At 41.4% G+C, this 23581-nt stretch overlaps 3 protein-coding genes across 3 annotated transcripts; 1 reads left to right on the top strand and 2 right to left on the bottom strand.

Moving 5' to 3' along the window:
* Nucleotides 1-6810: 6810 nt before the first annotated feature.
* On the bottom strand, nucleotides 6811-9466 carry nsun4 (NOP2/Sun RNA methyltransferase 4). Its single transcript, XM_058065986.2, has 8 exons — nucleotides 9321-9466; nucleotides 8689-8908; nucleotides 8413-8554; nucleotides 8169-8323; nucleotides 7800-7960; nucleotides 7602-7726; nucleotides 7398-7530; nucleotides 6811-7290 (listed from the first exon to the last, which is right to left on the bottom strand). The coding sequence occupies exons 1-8, from the start codon at nucleotides 9411-9413 to the stop codon at nucleotides 7147-7149; spliced, it is 1173 nt and encodes a 390-aa protein (XP_057921969.2). The 5' UTR covers nucleotides 9414-9466; the 3' UTR covers nucleotides 6811-7146.
* Nucleotides 9467-9595: 129 nt separating this feature from the next.
* LOC131124970 (cytochrome b-c1 complex subunit 6, mitochondrial-like) lies at nucleotides 9596-10818 on the top strand. Its single transcript, XM_078791011.1, has 4 exons — nucleotides 9596-9738; nucleotides 10042-10092; nucleotides 10232-10393; nucleotides 10469-10818. The coding sequence occupies exons 1-4, from the start codon at nucleotides 9691-9693 to the stop codon at nucleotides 10499-10501; spliced, it is 294 nt and encodes a 97-aa protein (XP_078647137.1). The 5' UTR covers nucleotides 9596-9690; the 3' UTR covers nucleotides 10502-10818.
* A 1140-nt stretch (nucleotides 10819-11958) lies between these two features.
* On the bottom strand, nucleotides 11959-23186 carry pif1 (PIF1 5'-to-3' DNA helicase homolog (S. cerevisiae)). The gene is made up of 12 exons (XM_058065980.2): nucleotides 22587-23186; nucleotides 22280-22403; nucleotides 21069-21194; nucleotides 20786-20939; nucleotides 20583-20697; nucleotides 19702-19808; nucleotides 19462-19601; nucleotides 17870-17976; nucleotides 17691-17778; nucleotides 16235-16380; nucleotides 12211-12402; nucleotides 11959-12077 (listed from the first exon to the last, which is right to left on the bottom strand). The coding sequence occupies exons 1-12, from the start codon at nucleotides 23169-23171 to the stop codon at nucleotides 12027-12029; spliced, it is 1935 nt and encodes a 644-aa protein (XP_057921963.2). The 5' UTR covers nucleotides 23172-23186; the 3' UTR covers nucleotides 11959-12026.
* Between the last annotated feature and the right edge of the window lie 395 nt (nucleotides 23187-23581).

The raw sequence follows: 23581 nt of genomic DNA, 5'->3' as shown, positions 1-23581 counted from the left end.
TACCCTATAAAAACATGTGATACTGTTGTGGCTGTAATACATTCCAAGCTGAAACTCAACTCTGAACTCCCAGCATCACTTCCTATTGCAACACACACAAGCATGAGTCTTATTCATTCATTCTCTACCGCTTATCGTGGGGGTCCTGGAGCCTATCCCAGTTGTCTTTGGGCGAGAGGCGAGGTACACCCTGGACTGGTCTCCAGCCAATCACAGGGCACATATAGACAAACAACCATTCACACTCACATTCATACCTATGGACAATTTGGAATGGCCAATTAACCTAGCATGCATGTTTTTGCTGGAGAAAACCTAGATGCAAACTCCACACAGAGATGCCCCAGGGGTGAATCAAACCCAGGTCCCCTAGCTAGTGGCCTGCGCGCTAACCACTCGACCACTGTGCAGCCAGCATGAATCTTATTTATATCTTAAATGGCTTATTTACTCTTATTATGACTAACATATTGGGTGTAAAGGTGACTATAGGACTGTAAATTCACGTCTAGAGGGCTCTAATAACAAAAACTGTACTCAGAAGGTGGTTTTCTATATGCTAACTATGAAAATATTCTATTTGCAAATAAGGAATCCTATATTTCGCAGAAATTCACTTATCATGGCCAGGTCTCAAACCAATGAACCACAATAAAAAAGAGGTATTACTGTATATCCAAATCAGAGCTATGTTTTTTTAATTACAAACATTAAAATTAAAAAAAGAATCTTAAGCAGCCTTTGTGAGAAAACACATCTGAGGAGTGACAATAATGCTGTTAAGGGCTTGGGATAGGAAATCAATTATGATGATTAAAAAAAAACACACATAAAAATCTGAATGCAGAAGCAAAAAAAGAGCAATATGATGTGTAAAATAAAAAGCTGCATGGAGACATAAGCCGTCCCCAATGAATAAGCAGGCCATTATCCTGAAGAATGGCGGCCCGGGGCGGTGATTATGCTGCTATTATATCTTTAACAGCATGGTTTGTCAAAACGCACAGACTCCCGCCCTGCTGCTAAGCACACTCACACACATACTCACACACACTCACACACACGCACACAAAAGGGGGCATTTAAACAGCTTGTCCACCTCCAAGATGTGTCCTTGGTCTTCCCACGCAAACACATAAGAGTGCTCCGTTGAGCCTTTTCCTCCTGTTGTGTAAATAACAAATACATCTTCTTTGTTGCTTGAAGCAATTCTTAAGATGGCTATAAATTAACGCTACTAAGATAACAAGCTGAGAAGATTAGCAGAATTAATGTGGTTGTGACACATCACCCTGACCTTGTTGTGTTTCATTACACCACAACACGCGTGTTCTCCTCCAAGGGCGTCCTGATTGCACCTCTGGTACCATCACGTTTATATATGCAGCCAATGTGAATGTCCTTGTTATCCACAACCTGTCCAGGTACATAGCGGGATTTTCTCCCATGAGGCGTTATAGGCTTGTTAACATAACACAATACTGTTCTAGTATTCACACACGCACACACACACACACACACACACATCCTTCCCTCCCACCAAAACACACGCCTAAGGCTTGAACAGGGATTGTTAGATTGTACTGCTGCAGGGTCAAGTGCCCTTGATGTTGGATCAGGTTGCTTTCATCTCTGGATTGTCAACACTACAGCCACTTGCAAACTGTTATGCAGCATTGGGTATACTGTACGTAGTACATCTGTATATTCCAACGGAGAAGCCATATCCAGTATTCCCTAGTTTATCAAGGTTCATTGGTTCCAGACCCGACTGTGATAGGTGAATTTAAGTAAAATTGCTTACTTATAAATGGAATATTTCACAGTTAGAACAAAGAAAACGTGTTTTACGACCTTCTAAACTAGTTTTTTAACATTAGAGCCCTTGAACTACACCCCTGTTGTCCCCTTTACACTTGGATTACCCAGTATAGCAGACATAAGAATAAATAGGCCATTTAAGGCACACATAGGACATGTGTGCTCGTATGTGTGGCTATAAATGTGTTCCCCAGGAGAGCAATGGGAACAATTAACAGTTGTTGAACTATTTTTATATTCAATTGAATTGGCAGAGTGAACTATTGTTTCCTGGTGTTATTTTAACTACAAGCTAGTTGAGATTGGATCAGAAGTGCCTCTGCTGCTTGGGGGATCTAATATACTCCTTTTTGGGCCCTTGTATTGAGTTCTGGACTCTTATAGAGCATCTACACATGAGACCTGCACAGAAAGCTTTCTAGGTCTTCCAGACTCTGCACCTCTTCCTCAAGTGTTTCCCAAACGACCTGTGTAATTTTCTCCACCTCAAGCCCTCCTCTCGGCATGCCTCCCACCGAGCCCACTCTGCTGTGATTGGTCACACTTCCAAACGCTCCCGAGGACTTCTGTCCATTTTGTTCGATTACTTACACAAAATAAACACAGACAATAATAAATTGTTATTTACACCTTGCTCCTTTGACTCTTCATTAGGACCAAATGACATCAGAAAGGTGTCAGACTTCAGCAACATTCAAAGCTGATGACGTAGCCGTCTACACTGGCTACTAGGTGTCAGTAATGCTACAGTAATGTTTGGTGAGACATCAACGCCAGACTTGATTGCCAAAACAATAGGCTTTTATTGCAGGTGTGAATAATCTCAGAACAGGCACAATAATTCCTAATAAATTAATCCCCACCACAGGCTAAAGCACAGGCTACTTTTGTGGTCATAACCCATGACAATTTGAAATTCAACTGTGAATCCCCCCGCATCACTTCCTGTCTGCCACTCACTCTGCTAATCAAGTGTAAAATGTTCATCCCCATTACAAGTAGAAGCATAAATTCTACATTTTTGACGTCACGTCCAGCACAACAGAAAAACAAAAGCCCCACTAAAAGGTTTAAGGTTTTGCGAACAAGCCTCCCAGGCCCGCTGCTTTACTGCCACTCTCTCACAGTACCACACAGAACCCCCCAGAGCAAGCCTCCCCACACAAAAATCACAGTGTACCATTCAATCAGTGCCTCTCTCTGCCCCCTCTCCATGGTTCCCTTAAAGGTTTTAACCATGCCGAGAATGAAAAGTGCCAGCGTAAGAAACCTCGGCCAATTGAGGAGGTGACAAGGTCTGCCAGAAAATGATCCTAATCCTGTTTCCAGCATTCTTTTAGCCCACTGGCATGGCCATTTTGCAGCATATTCTCTGAGCTGTCAGGCCTGGGGAAATCCCTCTAATAGTGTGCATTGGCCAGATACACATCAAAGCTCTCCTGGAAAGCGCCAGCAGGAACTTGAAGGAGAGGAACAATCTGGCTTGCAGCTGCAAGGCCAAAACGTGCCTCTGAATAAACAACACCCAAGACGACACAACCAGCACTCACGGGACTTGGACTAACTTTTGCCTTAAAGATAGTACAGACAGCCATTAAAAACAACAGGTGTCTAAACGGCATCCCGGGCCTCCCTCCATTAGTTCCACCTCATCTTCTGTTTTCTCCTTGTCCCCTTTTTCCTAAACACTGCGGCTGCGATCTTGCCCCTCCCGGGTAATCTTCTTAAGAGAGAAGAAAACCCCCATTCTGTCTCGCGCTAATCTGGTTGCAGCCTAAATTTACGGCTGCATTTCTAATGTGGGCCTCCAAAAGGAAGATAAGGTGCCCTCCAGGAAAGTTTGTAGCTACCATTGGCGGAGAGAAAAAACTTCAAATGACACATTTGGTAGCAAAAAATACTGCTTAACATCATTAAAACACAAGAAATTTAATTTAATTTTACTTTAAAGTCTCCTCTCTGGGATGCCGAGGGCACAGAAGAGGGTGTTGGTTGCATCTCTGGTTCAGAAGGCAGGGGATGCAGCTGGAGGGGCCCAGCAGTGGCGGGCAAACCAATTTCCATTTCCATTTCCATTTCGTAAAAGTAGTTCTCTCAAGAAAAAAACCCATTTATGATTCTTAATACAGTATATTCAGTAGTACATTAGTACATTTAAACATTAACATTTCACCTATGTGATTGGTAACGGTATCGATGATCAGGTTGGTGTCAGCAGCTTAAAACCCTGATCGGAACATCCCTACTTTTGAGGACATTCAAATCAAAAATATGAAAATATACTGAAAATGTAATATACCTCAGGAAAAAATATATATATACTGCGCATATACAACACAAATTATATAACACATGAAACCTTTTGTGTGGCAACATTAATATTTCCTGAAAAATCATCCAAGGTCCAGAAATGCTAAATGGACAAACACTTCAATAAGACAATAAGATTATAAACGGCTGGAAAGGAAAATCATAATTACAGGTTTCTTTATATAATGACATTTACATGACTATTCCATTGATGTGCGGGCAAGGCCAGCAAAGCCTTCTCTGCTGGTCTAAAGCACTCATCTACACTTACAACTTCAATTCTGGTATTTGTTCCATGAAAATGTATTGATTTATTCCCAATAGTCTATTATTTTAATTTGGTAGCATGTCTCTTGGCTGCACTGCTTCCAGTTTAGGTGTAAAGATTTTTGTTGTCCAATCAGATTTCAGATTCTTTATGTTGCCATATTCTGCACATGGCCTTCACAATCACGAGTGTTGGCCCTTGTCACTTAAACACTATTAATAACGGAGCTGTTACTTTAAACAATGATATTTCACATATACTAGCTAGCCTGCAATAATGGCAGCATGTTTCAGTCCTCTGATTGATTCGTCACAGCAAATTGATATCTCTGATGAGAGGTTTTATTTTATTTCAAAGTTTTTACACCACTATTGATGCCGAATTGCTCAGAATTTGTTTGAATCTAACCCCCAAACAGCTTGATAAACTTTATTTTAGTCATAAACTGATGAATATGGACACTAATGACTGTAATGATCTCATGCGTACAATACTTTATGAGGGACAATGTGCAAGACTGAGTGTTTTGCATCTTTATTGACAAAAAGACATCATACAAATTGTTTCTGCAGGCCTCCGAGAAACAGGGTTAAACCCGTGATATTCATCTTTTTAATACGCAGCATGCGTCTGTCTATGGCTGGCTTATACATGGAGACTAAACTGCACAGCGCCTCATTGGCCAATTCAATAAAGTCGAGACAGACCGAATAGAGCGCTAACTCATCTCTAACAGTCTGCCGTCTCCTGAGTGTTAAAACATGTAAATTTATGTAAGGGCCCCATAGGAAACACATATTTACAATATGTTTAGGTAATCACAAGAGATGTGAACAGGCACTCAAGGCCCTGGAGACGAAAGCAGTCAATACAAAAATAGTTTTTATGTGTCATTAATTCCCTCTGCATTGTCCAATACATCCCCCTTGTACCTCAGTAATACAGTAATCACTCACAATCGCCGAGATAATTATCTGCACTCATCTGTGGAATAAAAAAGCGGAGGGGCAAAAGCGGGCCAGACGTCCCATTTTAGCTCTCTGCTGCCTTTTTAATGTTCATCTGGGAGCAGCGTGGCCGTCCAATGTGGATGGGAGTCAGTGTGCTCGGAGCAGCTTAATGATAGTGGAGAGTGGATGACACTCTCGCATGCCCCGCTCGTTAGAGACACACACTCACGCTTCTCTTTTCTTTTTTTTTTCACACACCTTTTTCATGCTACATTGACTGGCCGGGACAACATAAAGGGTCATCTATGATGTGATGGAAAAAGAAGCACTTCTCTGCCGCTCACATTTAGGGGGACATTTCACCTCTGAGTGATGCCAATGCAAAACAGAGGTGGAGCAGCACCGTAATGCACATATTGAGATGGTCAAATAAGCCAAGGCCTGCCTGCTCATTATAAAGTCCTGCTATGTGGCGCATTATTAGGCAAAGCTATCAAACCTGACCAATACCCGGCCCTCTTTGGAAAGCTGAAAGAGGGTGCTGGTGTATTTGGGAAGACATTTGTGATTTCTCAAGCTCAAAGCATTATCATCTGACACAGAGCAGGAGGTAAAATATGATGGATTTACTGGCTTCATGGAAGATTTGTGATAGCTCATTTGTGGCCTCTAGTGGCCAAAGAATATTCAAGGTCTATTAGATTTTATAAATGAAACTCTTAAAATATTGCAGTTAACAAAACTGGTTTGCTCACAGTTTGCTTGGTTGCTATTATTATTATTAATAAAAAACGAGGCTCATGAACCTGACACTGTGTTAAAGTGAAAGTTAAGCTTGAAATATATATTTTATATATTTTCACAAAAAAAACGAGTTTTCTGTCTTTTTAGTCAGGAACTGATATTTTCCTGAAACTTACCTATGTTCTAGAAAGGTGAGCTGCGGATTCCAGCATTTTGTTAATATTGTGGTAAAACAAGCATATTGGCATTGTGTGTAAATAATGAGTAGTAAAAGTAGCTCTCACAAGAACAAAACCTCGGTGAAGCCTAATATAGCTAGATTTAAACATTTACACTGCATCTATGTGATCGGTATTGGTATCTGTCCATTTCACTTGTGGATTATCGGTATTGGCAGAATAAAATCCTGATCAGAACATCCCGAGTATGTAGTTATAGGTATTTTCACAGAAAAAAGCAACAGTTAGAAGGTTACTCATTCATAAATGTAATTGGTTACCTGGGAAGGTAATTGCTTTTTTATTACCGACAATTGAGCTTGTGATTTGCAATTCTCCATCAAAACGCTGGGGGACACTGTTTCCTACCATTTATTTCCTACCATTCCACCTATTTAGTTCCTGGTGTTCGGCATGAACCGTGAGGAGTGATTATATATATATATAGCAGTCAATACATACACACACACACACACACACACACACAACATTTCACTATCAGCAACTCCGTTGTAATGTTGTAACTAATTAGGTTACCCAGTGGACAACACTAACGGTGTTAGTAATGCTGTTAAAAACAAACAACAAATTTCCTCTAAAATGGACAATAAGGTTTTATTATTTTAGCAGTACACACAAAGCTCAGGTTCTTTATGTGTACTCCTGAAAGTATGTAACTTACAAGTCAAAATGATTTAATTGAACTGTACTCTTGACAATAAAATATTTGGACTCTTATTGAATGTTATCTGATTTGTGGCCACCCATCCACTTTAAACTGAGCTTGGCGAGTGAACAAGTACAGTCCAAAAAGAGAAAACCCAGCTAACAATAATTACGTCAGCCTCCTTAACTTGCACATATAAATGGGTCCAAAGTTAGCAGCTAAGTGTGGGACGACCAGCTCACCCAGGTGGAGGTCGGAAGCGAAGTGAAAGGTGTTCTTGAACATGTGTGTGAGTGGTCGCAGATCCACTACCTGCATATGGATTCAATTTTGGAGAGGACAAAACAAAAATATCTTAAAATATCTGGTTTATAATCCCCATTTTCACTGATGTAATGTGTGTGTTGTTTCATACGGACCTGAAGCTGGATGCCGTGGTTCTCTTGGGCCAAGTAGATGGCTTGTTCAACAACAGCAACATTCTGGATGTGAGAAAGCGTACAGGTGGAGTAAACAATCTCACCGCCCGGAGTTGCTGCCACCACGCCCGCCCTGCAAGATGAAAGATGGTGTTGTGTCCATCCGTCACTGACATAACACCATCAAGTGTGTTCACTGCTTACAGTAGTAATTCCAGCTGTAGCTGAGGCAGCCGTCGTCTTTCACCAGTTCTGCTCTTATTAAATATATTGTTGTCATCCTCCATGAGTGAATGTCGGTCTGTGGTACAAGGAACATCAACAAGGACCTAAACACAGAAGGAGAACAAATAGTATTTCAATGATGTGGCATACATGCAATGAAAGCATGACTCGTCTTACTCTGTCAAAAGTGTTCTGTTCTATTTCCCCCCACTTGGTGCCATCGAAGGAAGTGATGCGGAGCCTCTCGTGGCTTAAAAGCTGCTTGGGTACATAGCTGTGGAGCACCTTTCTCAGTCGTAATGTCCGAGACACAGAGGCATCGTTTAAACACAAAAAACCTTTGGAGAGCGCAGATAAATGCCGCATGGTTAACCTTATCCGCAAACATTTAGAAAGACAATCAGCACGAAGCAGACCTAGAAGAATTTCAAATGACAGTTGGTCAAAACACCTTTCATTCATCTGGGAACTTTTGACAAAATATCATACAGTGAAAGCATAAATCAGAAAACCCTGATGGGAGCACCCACCATTTCTAATACATACCTATTGCTTGGGTCTGGAGCAAAGCCAAGCTCTTTCCTCCTGGGGCAGCACAGAGGTCCAGCACATTGTGGCCCTCGTGAACATCCAGTGCAAGGCAAGGCAATACTGACGCAGCATCCATTAAGTAGTAGCGCAACAGCCCAGACATGTCTGGTCTTTTGGGTTGAAGAGAAAACTGACACTTAGCAGATGTGGTGAGTAGAGAACGTCCTAAGGACTCAGATCATAATCATACTAATCTCACCTCGCTGGCTTGAATCTTGTGATATCGCCTCTTGGAAAGACAAAGCACTTGATGTTAGGATTGAGATGTGGGGGTGATAACTGTTGCTGAACAACATCATCACATTTCTCCACTTTGCACTCTGAGACCTGACCTGCTTGTACTGGAGAAATGATGGAAAGATGCAGAGTCAATTGTACTGTATATTAACTTCATTACATAACATATACGTAGTAACACAAAATACACCACACTTGGCAATTTTAAGAGAATCAATTACAGTATGTCCTGCCCCACCTTCTCTGTCTGTATCCGTGATGAAATCTGTGCATCCTTGAGAGTGGAGGTCTTCTACAAAAGCGTCATTGCAGAAATGATTAACCAGAGCTCCATACTTTCTCTCGGAGAGCAGGGCAATCCGAGCCGATGGCCAGAGTGGCCCCAGCTGAGTGTTGTAGCTCACATCAAAATGCTGTTGAGCTAAACTGGTAGGAGGGTGCTTGGGTCGAGAAGCAGCCTGTAAAAAGTCAACAATATGTTAATTGCCATCGCAGTCTGGTGTCATACTACACTGCACCAACAAAATATCTTCTTATATCTACAAACACATCTTGCGCGGACCATGTGACACGTTTCAGCTTATTCAATGAATATGATTTACTCATTCATTCATTTTCTACCGCTTATCCTCACTAGGGTAGCGGTGGTATGCTGGAGCCTATCCCAGCTGTCCTCTTCGGGCGAGAGGCGGGGTACACCCTGGACTGGTGGCCAGCCAAACACAGGGCACATATAGACAAACAACCATTCACACTCACATTCATACCTATGGACAATTTGGAGTTTAACCTAGCATGTTTTTGCAATGTGGGAGGCACGGTGAGAACAGGAATATCAATTGTATAATATTAATGACATTACATACATACCCATTTCTCTTTAACTCGATGTCTTCTAAACGTTAAACTCCTTAAATTCCTAATTTTTCGGATTAAAAGTGTGGCATCTAAACGAAGCGGCATGTTTCAGTCCGCCAATTTTCTCACCCCGGCATGGCTCTACGTCAGGAATTAAACGTTCCGGATGACAAAACTGCTGGAGTAGGCGGGACTTTAAGGTAATACCAGTACAATTGGACTACATTGATTTCAATCACACACCTTATCCAATAATATTGCTTTCACCCGGAAGACCTCCCAGACGCTTCCTGTGTGTGACCGACCTATCGCCCTCGACGGATATCTGCTCAGGAGGCACACTCGGGTTTGTGTCCGTTTTGGCGAGAATTTCAGCGCAAATATGGTGTTGGAGAGAAAAATGCTCACTAACGGCGACCCTGAAGACGAGGTATATAAAAAGATCGTAATTATTTTTGCTGGTAGGGTCATTCTTAGCCTGGGTTTGTGTTATTTGAAAACTTGCGTTGCATTACCTGATGAGGAAATGCCGATGAAATGTGTCTTTTACATGTCGAACCGAGGGCACTGGTAATATAGCATAACGCTAACATGTGATTTCCATCGATTTTCATGGCAATTGTGCACTTAAAACAACATAGGACTACTTGCAATTGACTTAACAGTATTAAACGCGCTTTTTAAAATGTATTTTACAAACTTTCTAATGCATTTTATTTCCATCACTGGCTAGGAGGAGGATGCCCCTGAAGAGGAAGAGGAGGAAGAAGAGGAAGACCTGGTGGTAGGTTCCTTTATGCGTCTACAGGAGTGATTGTAAGGCAGAAATAGGTCAACTATACAAGAACCTTTATTGTAAGTAGTAGTATATGGTTTCAACTATTAAAGTTTATTCTGCTTTTTCACCTTTTTGTCCCCTTCAGGACCCCCTAGAAACAATCCGAGCCAAGTGTGAGGAAACTGAACACTGTGTGCACTACAAGGAGCGTCTGGAGCTCTGTGAGGCCCGTGTGTCCTCCAGATCGAACACTGAAGAAGAGTGCACAGAAGAGCTGTTTGACTTCCTGCATGCACGTGACCACTGTGTAAGTGACCCACACATGCACTACACAGGAGATATTTTCTGTGTGTTCTAATGCCTCTTTATTTTTTCCTTACAGGTAGCAAGCAAGCTGTTCCACAATGTCAAATAATCAGCCCAACCCACAACTGCAGATGTGTGATTGACATGACTATAACTGTAAAATAAGTAGGAAGTGCCTGAAAGTTATTTCCCGATATTAATACAGTACGCTGTGTGGAGAAACTGAGCTGAACACACACCATCCTCACTATACATTGCTTTAAGGGAATGAGCCAGTTAGTACATCAATTCCTGCTTGTACAGAAAAACTCAGGTTCAGACTTTCAATATGTGGTCAGTTCATATAAATAAATATATATAACATTCTTTGTTAATGCAGGGTCGTGGATTTTACCCCTTGACCTCGAAATAAAAAATGCCTTTGGTTACCAGTTTAATACTGTCATTACTCAGCAAGATTATATAAACATTTTACAAAATGGCAACTAACAAAACTTAAACTCATACCATGGTTAGCATGTTGGCCACACAGGAGATCGGGAAGGCCTGGGTTTCAAATCTCCACTTGGACATCTCTGTGTGGAGTTTGCATGTTCTCCCCGTGCATGCGTGGGTTTTCTCCGGGTATTCCGGTTTCCTCCCACATTCCAAAAACATGCTAGGTTAATTGGCCACTCCAAATTGTCCATAGGTATGAATGTGAGTGTGAATGGTTGTTTATATCATTGGCTGGTGACCAGTCCAGTGTACCCCGCCTCTCGCACAAATACAGCTGGGATGGGCTCCAGCATACCTGCAACCCTAGTAAGGATTTTGGATGAGTCATTGCTGCTCTCTTGGAGCAATTTTGACTAACAGGCCACTTCTGGGACGTTTCACCATTGTTACGTGTTTTTGCCATTTGTGGATAATGGCTCTCACTCCCAAAGCTTTAGAAATGGCTTTGACCTCTTTCAGACCGAGTTCTCAATATCAGGTTATGCTTGTTTTTGGGTGGTCCCCCACAAGGCCACGAGTGCCGCCTCTCGCCCGAAGACAGCTGGGATAGGCTCTAGCACCCCCGCGACCCTTGAGGATAAGCGGTAGAAAATGGATGGGTGGATTTTGTGGACATTTGTGTTGCCATTAATTTTTTATTTTTTTATCTGAAACATTCAAGTGTGACAAACATGCAAAAAAACAAATCAGGAATGGGCAAACACTTTCACACCACTGTAAAAAGACATATCAGGAAAGATAAAAACACTATCTGAGGGAATAGAGAAGACCAAGGAAAAACAATGTGCTACACAATCTCAAAACATGCAAGTTACTCTACATATGAACATAAAAACACAATTGAATCAATTTTATCAGTTCCAAAAATTATCAAAACATGAGATGACTGAAAAATATTTTATTTTATAAAATATGACGACAATAAATAAGGCATTTAAACGCTTTATTAAAAAAATATAAAAAGTCACTACTGAACACATGGTGGCAGTATGACCACATTGTGTAAAATGGGAACTAAAAGAGTCCCCAATGGATTTTCCTTGATAATCAGGTATCCCCCCCCCCCCCATGTGGCTACATTGTCATTGTAGCAAGTGCAATAAAACTGAAATCGTACAGATGGTGCAGGACTATTATCACAGGAGATTCTCTTTGTTGCCACTGTCAACATAATCATCCATGGCGGCCTGCAGAGACAGAGGAAGTTCACAGAGTAAAATGTTAGCCATCCAGTGTAATGTAGCGGCCACAATGTCATCCCTGTGTCTGTGTTAGATACACAACACCATAGGCTAAATACGACAACACGTTTTTACTCACCTGCATGAGAAGCCTCTCCTTCCTCAGTTTCTTGTAGAACAGAAGAACATCTGGGTCAGCCCGGACCACACGCGGATCAAAGTCCATAACCCTCAGACCTTCCAAGCTCCGAGCCCGAGACAAGGCCACGTATGCTTGGCCGCTCTCAAAAACACGAGCCAAAGAGATTTCCACACAGTCTAATGTCATACCCTGGAGAAATGAAGAAAGGCTCATTAAAAGTGCGTTCACCCTCTCCTCCTCCAACTACCGTTACCAACGACCACTCTGCAGTAATCTCATTTCCTGCGAAGGCTGCACGTGTGCAGCTGCTGTGCCGAGCTTTCTCTGGTGGAGATTAAACATTGCCGACACGGTGGTCATGACAAATGAACTCAATTACCCAGAGGTCTCTCTCTCTTGTTTTGTCTCCAACCAATTGTTGAGGTCAGGATATTGGAAAGTACCATCAAGACAGACAATGATTTGTGATGTGAGAGAGACAGCGTGTTCATGAGAAAAGGCTAAAGGTAGCATCTAACACGTTAATGGCAATGTGTCGCATTTGAAAATCAAACTGCTAAACTAAATGCTTCTTTGTAACGAGCAAGTTAGCTTGTGCAGCATTCAGTACAATATGGTAATGGTAATATTTCATTTGAACATGCATCAGATTACAATTGAGTGCATCCCATAATCAGTTCCCAGTTCCACATGCCCAAAAGGAGTAGGAAGAAGCAAAGCTTATTAAATCCTACCCCTCCATCTGGTACTTTTACAATCACTAACTGTTACATTTGTTCACTTCCTGCTTTCCATACAGTTTAAGGTTGTTGTTTTTTTTAAATAATGTACCTCGTACCGAAGTACTCGGTGATATGAGCATCCAATGCCATAATGGGTACCATAGTAAGTGTCAATATAGTGATATATATAGTACATCATGACTGGTTCAAGACTCTTCATCCTTGGATTTAGCAAACATCAACTGCTTGTATTGTTTCTTCAATTGGCTCATCGTTGTGCATTGTTTGATTTCCTTACTCAATCCATTCCATAGTTTGATTCCACATACTGAAATGCTATGGCTAGCATAACGTAGTCCTAGCATAGAAGTATTTCAAATGTACTTCTTCCCTGAGATCATATTTCTCCTCTCTTGTAGAGAAGTATTGGATGACATTTTTAGCTAATTGCTTATTTTTAGCCTTATGCATTATTTTAGCTGTTTGAAGATGAACTATATCAGCAAGTTGAAGTATTTGTGATTTTAGAAATAAGGAGTTAGTATGTTCTCTGTAGGCGGCATTATGAATTATCCTTACTGACCTTTTTTGCAGTACATTTAGCGAGTGAAGATTGCTTTTATAGTTATTAGCCCATATTTCCACACAATAAGTAAGATATGGTAGAACCAGAGAGCAATAAAGAGTGTGGAGTGATTTCTGATTGAGAACAAATTTTGCTTTGTTCAATACTGAAATATTTCTGGCCACCTTATGTTGTATATTTGTAATATGAGGTTTCCAGCTCATACAGTAAAGTCTCGTTATATCGATATTCTCGGGAGTCGGAAAAAATACCGATATAACCGGACTAACCATATATCCAATCCTGCGCCGAACTGCATTAAAAGTGGGCAATAATGCACTCGACATTGTTCTATAGTATAGAACAATGTCGAGCAGCTTAAATCAATCTTTGCTTAAGGATTTCAATACCAAAAAAGAACACGGCGAACGGCTGCTTCCAGTCAACTTTATTTTTCACACTTCCACCACCAGAGCGCAGCACACACACCGATTCCCGCACTTCCTGGTTCACAAGTCATGCTTAACCCGCCCCACATAGCTGGCCAAACACATGCTACGAACGCCAGCATGTACATATGAAAAACAGTGATTATTGCAAGCGATAAAAATATATCTGAATACAACACAATTAAATACATGTATTTGTACGCTTGTGTCTTCGTTGGAATAGGTGTGTATGCTATGTCAGTTGGTTCTTCTGTTGCAGGCATGTGTTTGGCCAGCTATGTGGGGCGGGTTGAGCATGACCTGTGAACCAGGAAGTGCGGATCGGTGTGTGTGCTGTGCTCTGGTGGTGGAAGTGTGAAAAATAGTTGACTGGAAGCAGCCGTTCGCCGTGTTCTTTTTTGGTATTGAAATCCTTAAGCAAAGATTGATTTAAGCTGCTTTTGTATCGATATAAGCAGACCAAATTGGCTGGCGGGAGATGAAAAGGGCATCGTAGTAACCGGATTATCATAATAACCGGGTATCGTACTAACGGAACTAATTATATCATAAAAGACTACAAATTTGCCGGGAAATGAAAATAGTATCGTAATAAGTAGTAATTTGTTATAACCGATATCGATATAACGAGACTTTACTGTATTTTCATCTATTGTGATGATCTATTGTGATGAAATTGATTTTCGTTCACCCTTTCAGTTTCCACACCATCACCAATAAAAGCCAGTGATAAACAATATGGAGAAGAATGGAAAATATGCAGCTACACATGATAACCAGCACACAAAGCTTTATAGTTCTTCCAGAATCTGCACCTATTCAGCTGAATATCTTTGGATTTCGTGGTTTCCGCAAAAATAATCCATTTTCATTCATTCCACCCACCTCCAGGCACGCCCACTCTTCTGTGGTTGGTCACACTCGTCACTAGTTGCGAACAGTATAGGAGTTGATGATAAACGGCGATGGATCTTTTTTAAATGTTGGCTTTTAACATTTAACATTCCGAACCTGATCCGGAAGTAGAGACTAGGCAGTATGACGTTTCTCAAGAAGAGGTTACTTCAAGACGTCGTTGAATGGTAAGTAGCTTTAGCATTTTAGCATTAGGTTTTCTACAGCATTGATAACGTCTAACGTGGACACCAATTGCAATGGGAAACGGCTATTAGCAACCCCGCCCGCTCCCTTTATGCAAGCGCTTTTGCTCCATGACTTACACAAAATAAACACCGTTAGGACATTAATAACATCCTAACACTAATGTTCGGACACTGATAAATTATTACTTACTGCTTCCTCAGATTACACGACCAATTCATGTTGGAAAGGCGTCGGCTAGTCCAGCTGCATACTGGACCATGTTTACAAAACGGTGCAGTGTGAAATACCGTTGACAGATTAAAAAGCGTTTCTTTTGCTGGAACTCCTGTACGGGGCATTGCTAGCAAGTAAACAGAGGGAGTGGAGCTTGGAGGAGGGCAGAGACGCTGGCTTACAGACCCGCCCATATAAGGAAGTCCACCTCTGTGACACCACAAAGGGGCAGTTTTACCACGCCTTTTGAAACTGAGCGTTTTTAGCCATCCCAAACTTCTTTCAGGGCTCACTTCCAAATGCATAAACCTCATTATCTGAAACTTTGGCATCGTTTAACACGAGAATACAACATTCTAACATTTATAGGTCAGAAAAGTGGAAAAAGAATAATAGGTCCTCATTAAGAGACTACTCTCCCCATAGATGGACTGGAAAGGCCAGTCCATCATAAACCTGCTTAATGGCAGACGTTCTTTGACGTCAACAGAAGGCATTTGCTTCGCTTTCCTGACTGTCACTGACGTCTTATTCGTACACAATTACTGGGAAAGGCTGCATGAGAAATTAAGGGCTGACTTTACGATTCCTCCAGAGGGCGACCGGAACGTCTAGAACTTTTATGGTCTTGTTTCACCTGCCGGGATGGCGAGTGGGTTACACCATCCTGCATGTGGATTTCAATGAGGCCTGAATTGACAGGCAGACATGACGTTTTTGACCAAATTTATGCAGAAATATTTCGACCTTGAATCAAAGTGATTAAACATCATGTCCGCTTGGAGACTGCAGCCATTTTTAGCAGCGTGGGTGGGGTTAGATACAGACAAATAATCTGATTGTATGGCAAATGTAATTAAAAATAGACATGCATCAAGTGGCTCAGGAGAAAGACAACAGAAACCACTGACGTAACCACTCAAACCACGTGAGTTGATTCTATCATTTGTGGAGACGTGTTCGCTCACCTGACTCTTGTGGATGGAAATAGCCCAGGCCAGTTTGAGTGGCAGCTGCTGTCGGCTCAGGTAGGCTCCGCCCCCGGACTTAAACACCCAGCGTTCAGGCTTCAACACTTCAGTGCCACCACACAGGAAGCGCACACGTGGGAGTCCTGTGGAAAAAAATCTAAAGTGAGGCGAAATTTTGTCAAAATGAATGGAATGTTCTACATCTATTCACGGAATAGGCATGACTAAATACATAGTCAGGACATACCCTGGCCATATGTTTGATGATTTTATATATTTCATGAATGGGTCATTTGAAATGGAAATTACATGCACCAACATTTATTATTAATTTTTACACCCAAAATGAATTATTTATTCATTTAAAGAGTAGAGTACTTGAGATTTTTTTTTGCCATTAAGCATAACAGAAGTTACTGCAGCTTAGAGGGTTTTACAAATAGGTCTACGTCACCCTAATGTCTTCTGGCACCTCCCAGTGGAGGCCTGCCTCAGTCTATGTAAACCCCTGCTTTTTAGATTATACTAGATGCTATCTGGTTCTGGAGGTAGCAGAGATGAGGATGCTGAGGTTCTCGTTGGGAGTGACCAGGATGGATAGGATCAGGAAGGAGTACATCAGAGGGACATAACATGTTAGAGGCCTTGGAGATAAAGTCAGTTATGGGCCAGACTGAGATGGTTGGGACATGTCCAGAGGAGAGATGGTGAATATATTGGTAGAAGGATGCTGCCAGGTAGAAGGCGTAGAGGAAGACCAAAGAGGAGGTTTATGGATGTAGTGAAGGAGGACATGAGGGTAGTTGGTGTGAGAGAGACAGATGCAGAAGACAGGGTTGGATGGAGGAGATTGGTTTGCTGTGGCGACCCCTGAAGGGAAAAGCCCAAAAAAAAAGAAGAAGAGTCCTTATTAAATCACCCCTACTGTCACTTTTACACTCATATTACCCCGTACAGCAAACATAAGAGAAAATAAGACATAATATATATATATATATATAATATAAACATACATTGGCTTTTTTTTTTTAACTGCGTCTTTTGTATAGTACTTTCTGTGGCGTCTCATCAATGTAACATTATTGACACCTAGTGACCAGTGTAGAAAACTATCATCATGCCATTGGATGCGTCTTCTGAATGCCTTGTGTGTATTTTATTCCATTTAGAGATTTTATGCTTGAAAATGCTTAATTTTACACACAAGAAAACTAACTTAATACATATTCAACTAATAATAGTCTGTATTTAACCATGAAATAATGCGGATTTAAATTAATACATTTATTAAAAACATGATAGAGTGAAGCGTGAAGGGACGACTAAATCTAGCACAACTTTAGCCAAAAAAATTGACTTCTAAATGATTTTAGACTTAACAGTAACTCTTCACATTTAAGGATGATGTCCTCCACACAGCTTGCACTAATAATGAAATAAGCCTCGCGCTAACCATGTTTTCCAGGCTCAAAAGCCACCACAACCCCTCGGGCTCCATTCACCAGTCCTCGAGTGACATCCAGGTTCTTTGTCAGCATGACCTTGATGACGAAAAAAACAAATCCATGATAACTGCTGTGTCGTCACTGGTCAACAACATTATCACAAAACATTATCACAAAACCACAGTACCTGTGCCCCCACTTTGAGTTGAAGCAGTCTGCTGACGGGGCTGTAGGCGTCTATGGTCCTCACCAGGGCTGGGTCGCTGTCTAGAGCCTCGAATAGTCGTGCTGACCCTGAAGAACAAGCAGAACTTTACTCATTAAAGAAGTCAAGTCAAGTCTTTTCAACGCACGTGGAGAATGAAAAATAATGCAGTGGCACCTCAAACGTGGAGAACGTAGTACAATTTGTATTTCTTGAGCCATATAGAGTGGTGTGAAATTTATTTTTTGCAGGTTTGTCACACTTTTTTTTTTTTTTAAAAAGTAAGTATTAAGTAAGAAAAAAAATTCAACCCTTCCCTGGGAAAACATAACTTGACTGGGATTAATTGAGATCAGTCTGGAAAAGGTTATAAAGCAGTTCCTAAAGCTTTGGGACTCCAGCAAACCACAGTGAGAGCCATTATCCACAAATGGCAAAAACATGGAACAGTGGTGAACCTTCCCAGGAGATGCCGGCCAACCAAAGTTACCCAAGAGTGCAGCGACAATCCATCCAAGAAGTCACAAAAGACCCCACAACAACATCCAAAAAACTGCTGGCCCCACTTGCCTCAGTGCAGGTCAGTGTTCATTACTCCACCATAAGAAAGACACTGGGCCAAAACGGCCTGCATGGCAGAGTTCCAAGACCAAAACCATCGCTGAACAAAAACGTTAAGGCTCATCTCAAAAGCTGAACTTTTTGGAAGGTGTGTGTCCCATTAGATCTGCCGTAAAAGTAATGCCGCATTTCAGAAAAAGAACATCATATCAACAGTAAAATATGGTGGTGGTAGTGTGATGGGCTAAGATTGTTTTGAGATAAATGTTGAGATAAATGGAACCATGAATTATTTTGTTTACCAAAAAATCCTGAAAGAGAATGTTCGGCCATCTGTTTCCTGAAACCAACTTGGGTTCTGCAGCAGGACAATGATCCAAGACCAAAGCTACATGAAGACTTTAGAGTGGCCGAGTCAAAGTCCTGACCTGAATCCTATCGAGATGCTGTGGCATGACCTTAAAAAGGCTTCATGCTGGAAAAGCCTCCAATGTGACTGAATGACAACAATTCTGCAAAGATGAGTGGGACAAAATTCCCCTACAGCGCTGTAAGAGACTCATTGTAAGTTATTGCCAAACCAGTTAATAGGTCTTGGGGGCAATGACATTTAGGTTTGGAGTGACAAATGTGCAAAAAATATTAGAAACCAGGAACATTTAAATTTCTCCTAATAATTTTACCAAGTACATGCTAACATAAATAACATGTAGCTGAAAGCATTTTTGCTCATGATTAGCATGAAACTCTGCAAACAGCTTAACTCTCCCTCTCTGTCACGTATCTGTCTACTGCCTTCAAAGGGTGAGTAGTTTCACCTGTTGAAATGAGTGTGTCTCACACACACACACGCAAAAAGGGCGGTAAAAGTAAAATATACATAAGTAATGACTGAGCAACCGCAACCAACGGGGTCTGAGACGTGTGCAAGATGACTTGTTTTTGCCCATTTTCACCAGAATCCAAAACAAAACCTTCCAAAGTTGAGAGGAAACGTAGGAAACACTTCAGACCTGGCAGCTGCTGCAGCTTATTGTCGTTGGTGAGCTCCACATCGTTCTTGTGTGTGCACAGTCTGGTTGCTATGATACCGTCTCTGTCCACCTGATGGTAGGCACTTTTTATCAGTTTGGCCGTGACCTCTTCTGTTGCCCTGTGAGGAGTTGATCAAGCCATTGCGCGAAGAAATTGTTTCAATATTTAAAGGCTTTAAAAAAAAAAAAAGATTGTGATGGGATTGGATTAGAAATTACCTGCCCACCCTCACCGCCTGGAGGAGGGAGATGAACGACTCATCTGTTTGTCGTCGCACCTCCATTAGCTCCATGTTGACCTGGATGACTTTACGCCAACATCTGGCCTAATCCATTTAAAAATGAAAAAAATAGACATTTTATACTTTTACACATCTTAATGATTTGTGTGAAACCAATTTCAGTTCCATTACTGCATATAATTGTTTATAATACTCATACACATAATTGCATTTAATAGAATTTTTAAAACGCTAAAATGAATGACACCATCCTAATGTCGTCATTTAGTGTCCCCTAGCGGTGATATTACAGATTGCAACCACCAGTCACCTCAACCAGTGGCAAACAGACTCATGTTTGGTTGCCTTTTCCTGTGCCAATTAATAGGTGACACCCTCCATGTGTCACACAGTGGCTTCTCAAATATCTCACCACAAAAAAATAATTGGCCCTCAATCACTTAACCTTCTTTTCTATCATAAGAAGTGACGGCGAGGGAAAAAAACTAAATGAAAGAATTCACACAGCCCTGCAGTGGGGAAATTAAAAAGCCCACATTACTTATATAAGCACATATGAACCCTTAGCATCTTAATGCTAGCCTGCTAACAATAGCATATTAGCATTTAAAAAAAAGTATGCAGACATTTAGTGCTACCATGCAATTGAATAGTGCTTTGCAATCACTTGCTCTACTTTTTTTGACCGATTCCACCTCCCTGTGATCTAAATACGCTTATATTCATTCTGCATTTCGACACTCACGTCTGGGTGAGTTTAGCTTGCTGTCTAGCTTCAATGAGCTGCGTTTAACATGGGAGTGAAAATTAAATAATTTGTATTTTGACACATCATACAGTACACAAGCAATCATCTACCTGGAAGCAGAACTTGGCCTTCTCCTGCCCCTTGGAAACAGGAGGCAGCTGGAGAAAATCCCCACAGATAACCAACTGGATGCCCCCAAACGGCTCAGTGGACCTCCTCACCGACCTGTGAGCAAAGAGGAAATCTTCAACAGGGTTCTACAATAGGAATACAAGGACAGGTGCTGCTGTTGATTTAGATCTAAAGATCTCACCTGGCCACGGATTCCAGCTTGTCAAAGAATGTAGCATCAACCATGGAGATCTCATCAATGATGAGGTGTCGACAGCTGGTCCAGTGCTGCAGCACCCCGGGCCTCTGGGCCAGCTCAATACACTGTTCCAATGGGGCGGAGCCTGAGCCAATACCTGGATTGCATGTTACGGGATTTTAGCAGGACACAGAGCTGGGAGCATTCAGCCAGTCAGCAGTGCTGCTTGAAATGAGAGTTTTGATATCATTTTCACCGTGTTTTATTTTGCCAAAGCCTGACTGACCTGCAAAGCTGTGTAGTGTTGTTCCTCCAATGTGACATGCAGCCACTCCTGTGCTGGCAGTAGCAAAGGTGCTCTTTGGAGGGAGTGACCCAATTATTCTCTTCAGTAAGAAGGACTTCCCAGTCCCTGAAAGCATAAGGGGATTTATTTACCACAGGCAAAGACTGATGCATCTAGATGGTGGTGTGTTTTCGCCGTATTTTCCAGACTATGAGCCACACCTTTTTCACTCACACACCAGTAACCCTACTCTAAAATGGTGTGTTGAAGACTGGGCAAGTTAACGGATTTAATTACTAATATTGAAAAGATGATCACAACAAAAACACTGTCTTTGATTTTGTGTTAGAATATGTTTACAAATTATAATTTGCATTTGTTTTTTTCCCCCACCATAAAAAAAAGAGGTTGTCTTACATTCATATTTTTTAAAGGTGTAATATTTTGAGAAACAAACAAAACATTGAAAATTAACTTAAAAGTTATAATATTAAGATAATCAAGTCAAAATAGTATGGGAATAAAATCATGATTACAAGAAGTTGAAATACAAAAATAGCAGAAATGGACAAAAAAACTGATGTACTTTTACAAGAATAAAGTCAAAATATTGAGACAAAAAAAGTTGCATTCTAACAAGAACAAAAGTCTCAATTTCACAAGAATAAACCAGTAAAATTATAAAGAAAAACAACATCCTTTTAGCAGCAGTTGAAATATTAAAGAAAAAAATGTGTTTTTTGTTTTTTTTTGAAGTTGTGATATCAAAAAACAAAACAAAATAAAGTTGTAATCTTTGGAAAATTTGGTTTGGGGAAAAGTTATAAAATTACAAAAATACAATTTAAATACAGTTATTCAAAAAGAATGTGCAAATATTTGGAAATGGGAAAAAGAGGTTCATAGAAATAATACACTTTTCCACCTATATCAAAACTGAGATGCATTTTCTTTCTGAAATATATGCCACTTCCTAGCATATATACATGTGTTGGTTTACATTAACTCAAAGTTTCATTTTTCAGTATGTGGCCCCCCGTGGAAAAAGTTTGGACACAGCTGGCCACTCAGCACTCTGATCTCCGCGTAGCAAGAACCAGCCAGGAGTCGACCCAAAACAATCAAGGCATTTCTGTTTCTCTAAATACTGCAATATGCACATTTTGAATATAAAGCGGAAAACAAATGCTAGCTGATTGATATCATCACACCTGCACTGCCTGTGAAGAAGACGTTCTTCCCCCTCAGCACAGCACTGAGGACAGCAGCCTGTCCTTTGTTCAGCTTGCGTGACGGTAGAGACAGAATGGGCTTCTTGCTGGGGTTGGCTTTCACCTGAAATAACAACATGTGCATATTCCGGTTGAACGCTTTGGAAATACACAACAGCAATAGCACTAGCAATAGCACTAGCACTTTGCATGCTGTCCATTCATTCATTTGTGTTTCACATGTTCCTTTCCTCCATATCAACACAGTCCTCAAACTAAGTTCTAAAAGGACCAAAAATGTACTCACAGGGCTGAAGTCACAGACCCCCCTTGATCTTTTGACCTGCTGTCCACTTCCTGCTGCCATATTCCTATTAGTGCGGTCTGAAAGGCCTTTGGGGGGACCATTCCAGGTACTTCTGAGCTCATTGACCTTCTGGAGGTCTTTTTGCTGCAGGGGGCTGATGGCCTCAAAGCTACGTGGCAGCCCCGCTTTGAGCTTCTCTCGGTCGCTCAGAGGTTTGTTCCCCATCCTGGCCTGGTGTTTGATGCTCAGAGTTCTCAGGAAGAGGCCGAGTTGGTCGGGAGGGCAGTTGGAGATGAGCACCTGGATGTTCTCAGGGAGCAGTTGGACGGTGCACTTCCCATCACGGGCAAATTTGGTGAAAAGTTTGAAGTCTTTCAGGGGATAATTTTGCGGCACTTTTCCGTCATGGATGCGAAGGATGATTTCCTGGAACTCATTTCTTCCCAGGACAACAGTAGCTTTGCGGATGACCTGCCTGCGGGTGGCTTGTCCTGACGCATTTAGATGCTCGGTTGTTACACAACACTGCAATTGGGCACTGCTATCCTCAGCTCCAGACATTGGAGCTACTTTCCTACAAGTCATATAAAGGCCATATAAATACACAAATTAATCACAGCTTGGTCACAAAAGCTGAAAGCTGACTCTTGACAACAAAAACATCACGAGTTCATTTATTTCTACGTAAATGCAACAACAACAAAACAACTAAATGGTCGAAATGCGTGCATGGTGGTTGATTAAAAACATATTTATATCTACCTGCAAGGTTTCAGCTGTTGCTCCCCTCTCAGCGAATCTAACGAAAACGCCGATTTCAAATTGTCAGCGTGCGTGAATTGAGCCAATCACATACGGAGATTGCTGGCCAATACGGGTAAGGAGATTTAACAACGCAGCCAATGGGAAAGCGCGCAAAGGAACCATGTGATTTTGTCGAACCAATACAAAGCGCGCACGTTCATTACGTCACTATACGGCCGTATTTCCGGAAA

This window comes from Doryrhamphus excisus, linkage group LG6 (genome assembly GCF_037039965.1).
Source record: "Doryrhamphus excisus strain RoL-2023G ecotype Guam linkage group LG6, RoL_Dexc_Guam_v1.1, whole genome shotgun sequence".
Taxonomy (NCBI): domain Eukaryota; kingdom Metazoa; phylum Chordata; class Actinopteri; order Syngnathiformes; family Syngnathidae; genus Doryrhamphus; species Doryrhamphus excisus.
The sequence above is the reverse complement of the archived record's forward strand: the minus strand, read 5'-3'. Positions and strand labels throughout refer to the sequence as shown.

What these genes read in the sequence shown, in the direction of transcription:
- nsun4 (XM_058065986.2), bottom strand. Translation starts at nt 9,413, where the DNA reads ATGCCGCTTCGTTTAGATGCCACACTTTTAATCCGAAAAATTAGGAAT. An exon ending in ACAAGATTCAAGCCAGCGAG is followed by an intron (nt 8,324 to 8,412) that starts GTGAGATTAGTA and finishes TCAACCCAAAAG; the next exon opens with ACCAGACATGTCTGGGCTGT. An exon ending in CTACAGCTGGAATTACTACT is followed by an intron (nt 7,531 to 7,601) that starts GTAAGCAGTGAA and finishes TTCATCTTGCAG; the next exon opens with GGCGGGCGTGGTGGCAGCAA.
- LOC131124970 (XM_078791011.1), top strand. Translation starts at nt 9,691, where the DNA reads ATGGTGTTGGAGAGAAAAATGCTCACTAACGGCGACCCTGAAGACGAG. An exon ending in ACGGCGACCCTGAAGACGAG is followed by an intron (nt 9,739 to 10,041) that starts GTATATAAAAAG and finishes ATCACTGGCTAG; the next exon opens with GAGGAGGATGCCCCTGAAGA. An exon ending in TGCATGCACGTGACCACTGT is followed by an intron (nt 10,394 to 10,468) that starts GTAAGTGACCCA and finishes TTTTCCTTACAG; the next exon opens with GTAGCAAGCAAGCTGTTCCA.
- pif1 (XM_058065980.2), bottom strand. Translation starts at nt 23,171, where the DNA reads ATGACTTGTAGGAAAGTAGCTCCAATGTCTGGAGCTGAGGATAGCAGT. An exon ending in AACTCAAAGTGGGGGCACAG is followed by an intron (nt 17,779 to 17,869) that starts GTACTGTGGTTT and finishes TTCGTCATCAAG; the next exon opens with GTCATGCTGACAAAGAACCT. An exon ending in TTTTGAGCCTGGAAAACATG is followed by an intron (nt 16,381 to 17,690) that starts GTTAGCGCGAGG and finishes TTTTTTCCACAG; the next exon opens with GACTCCCACGTGTGCGCTTC.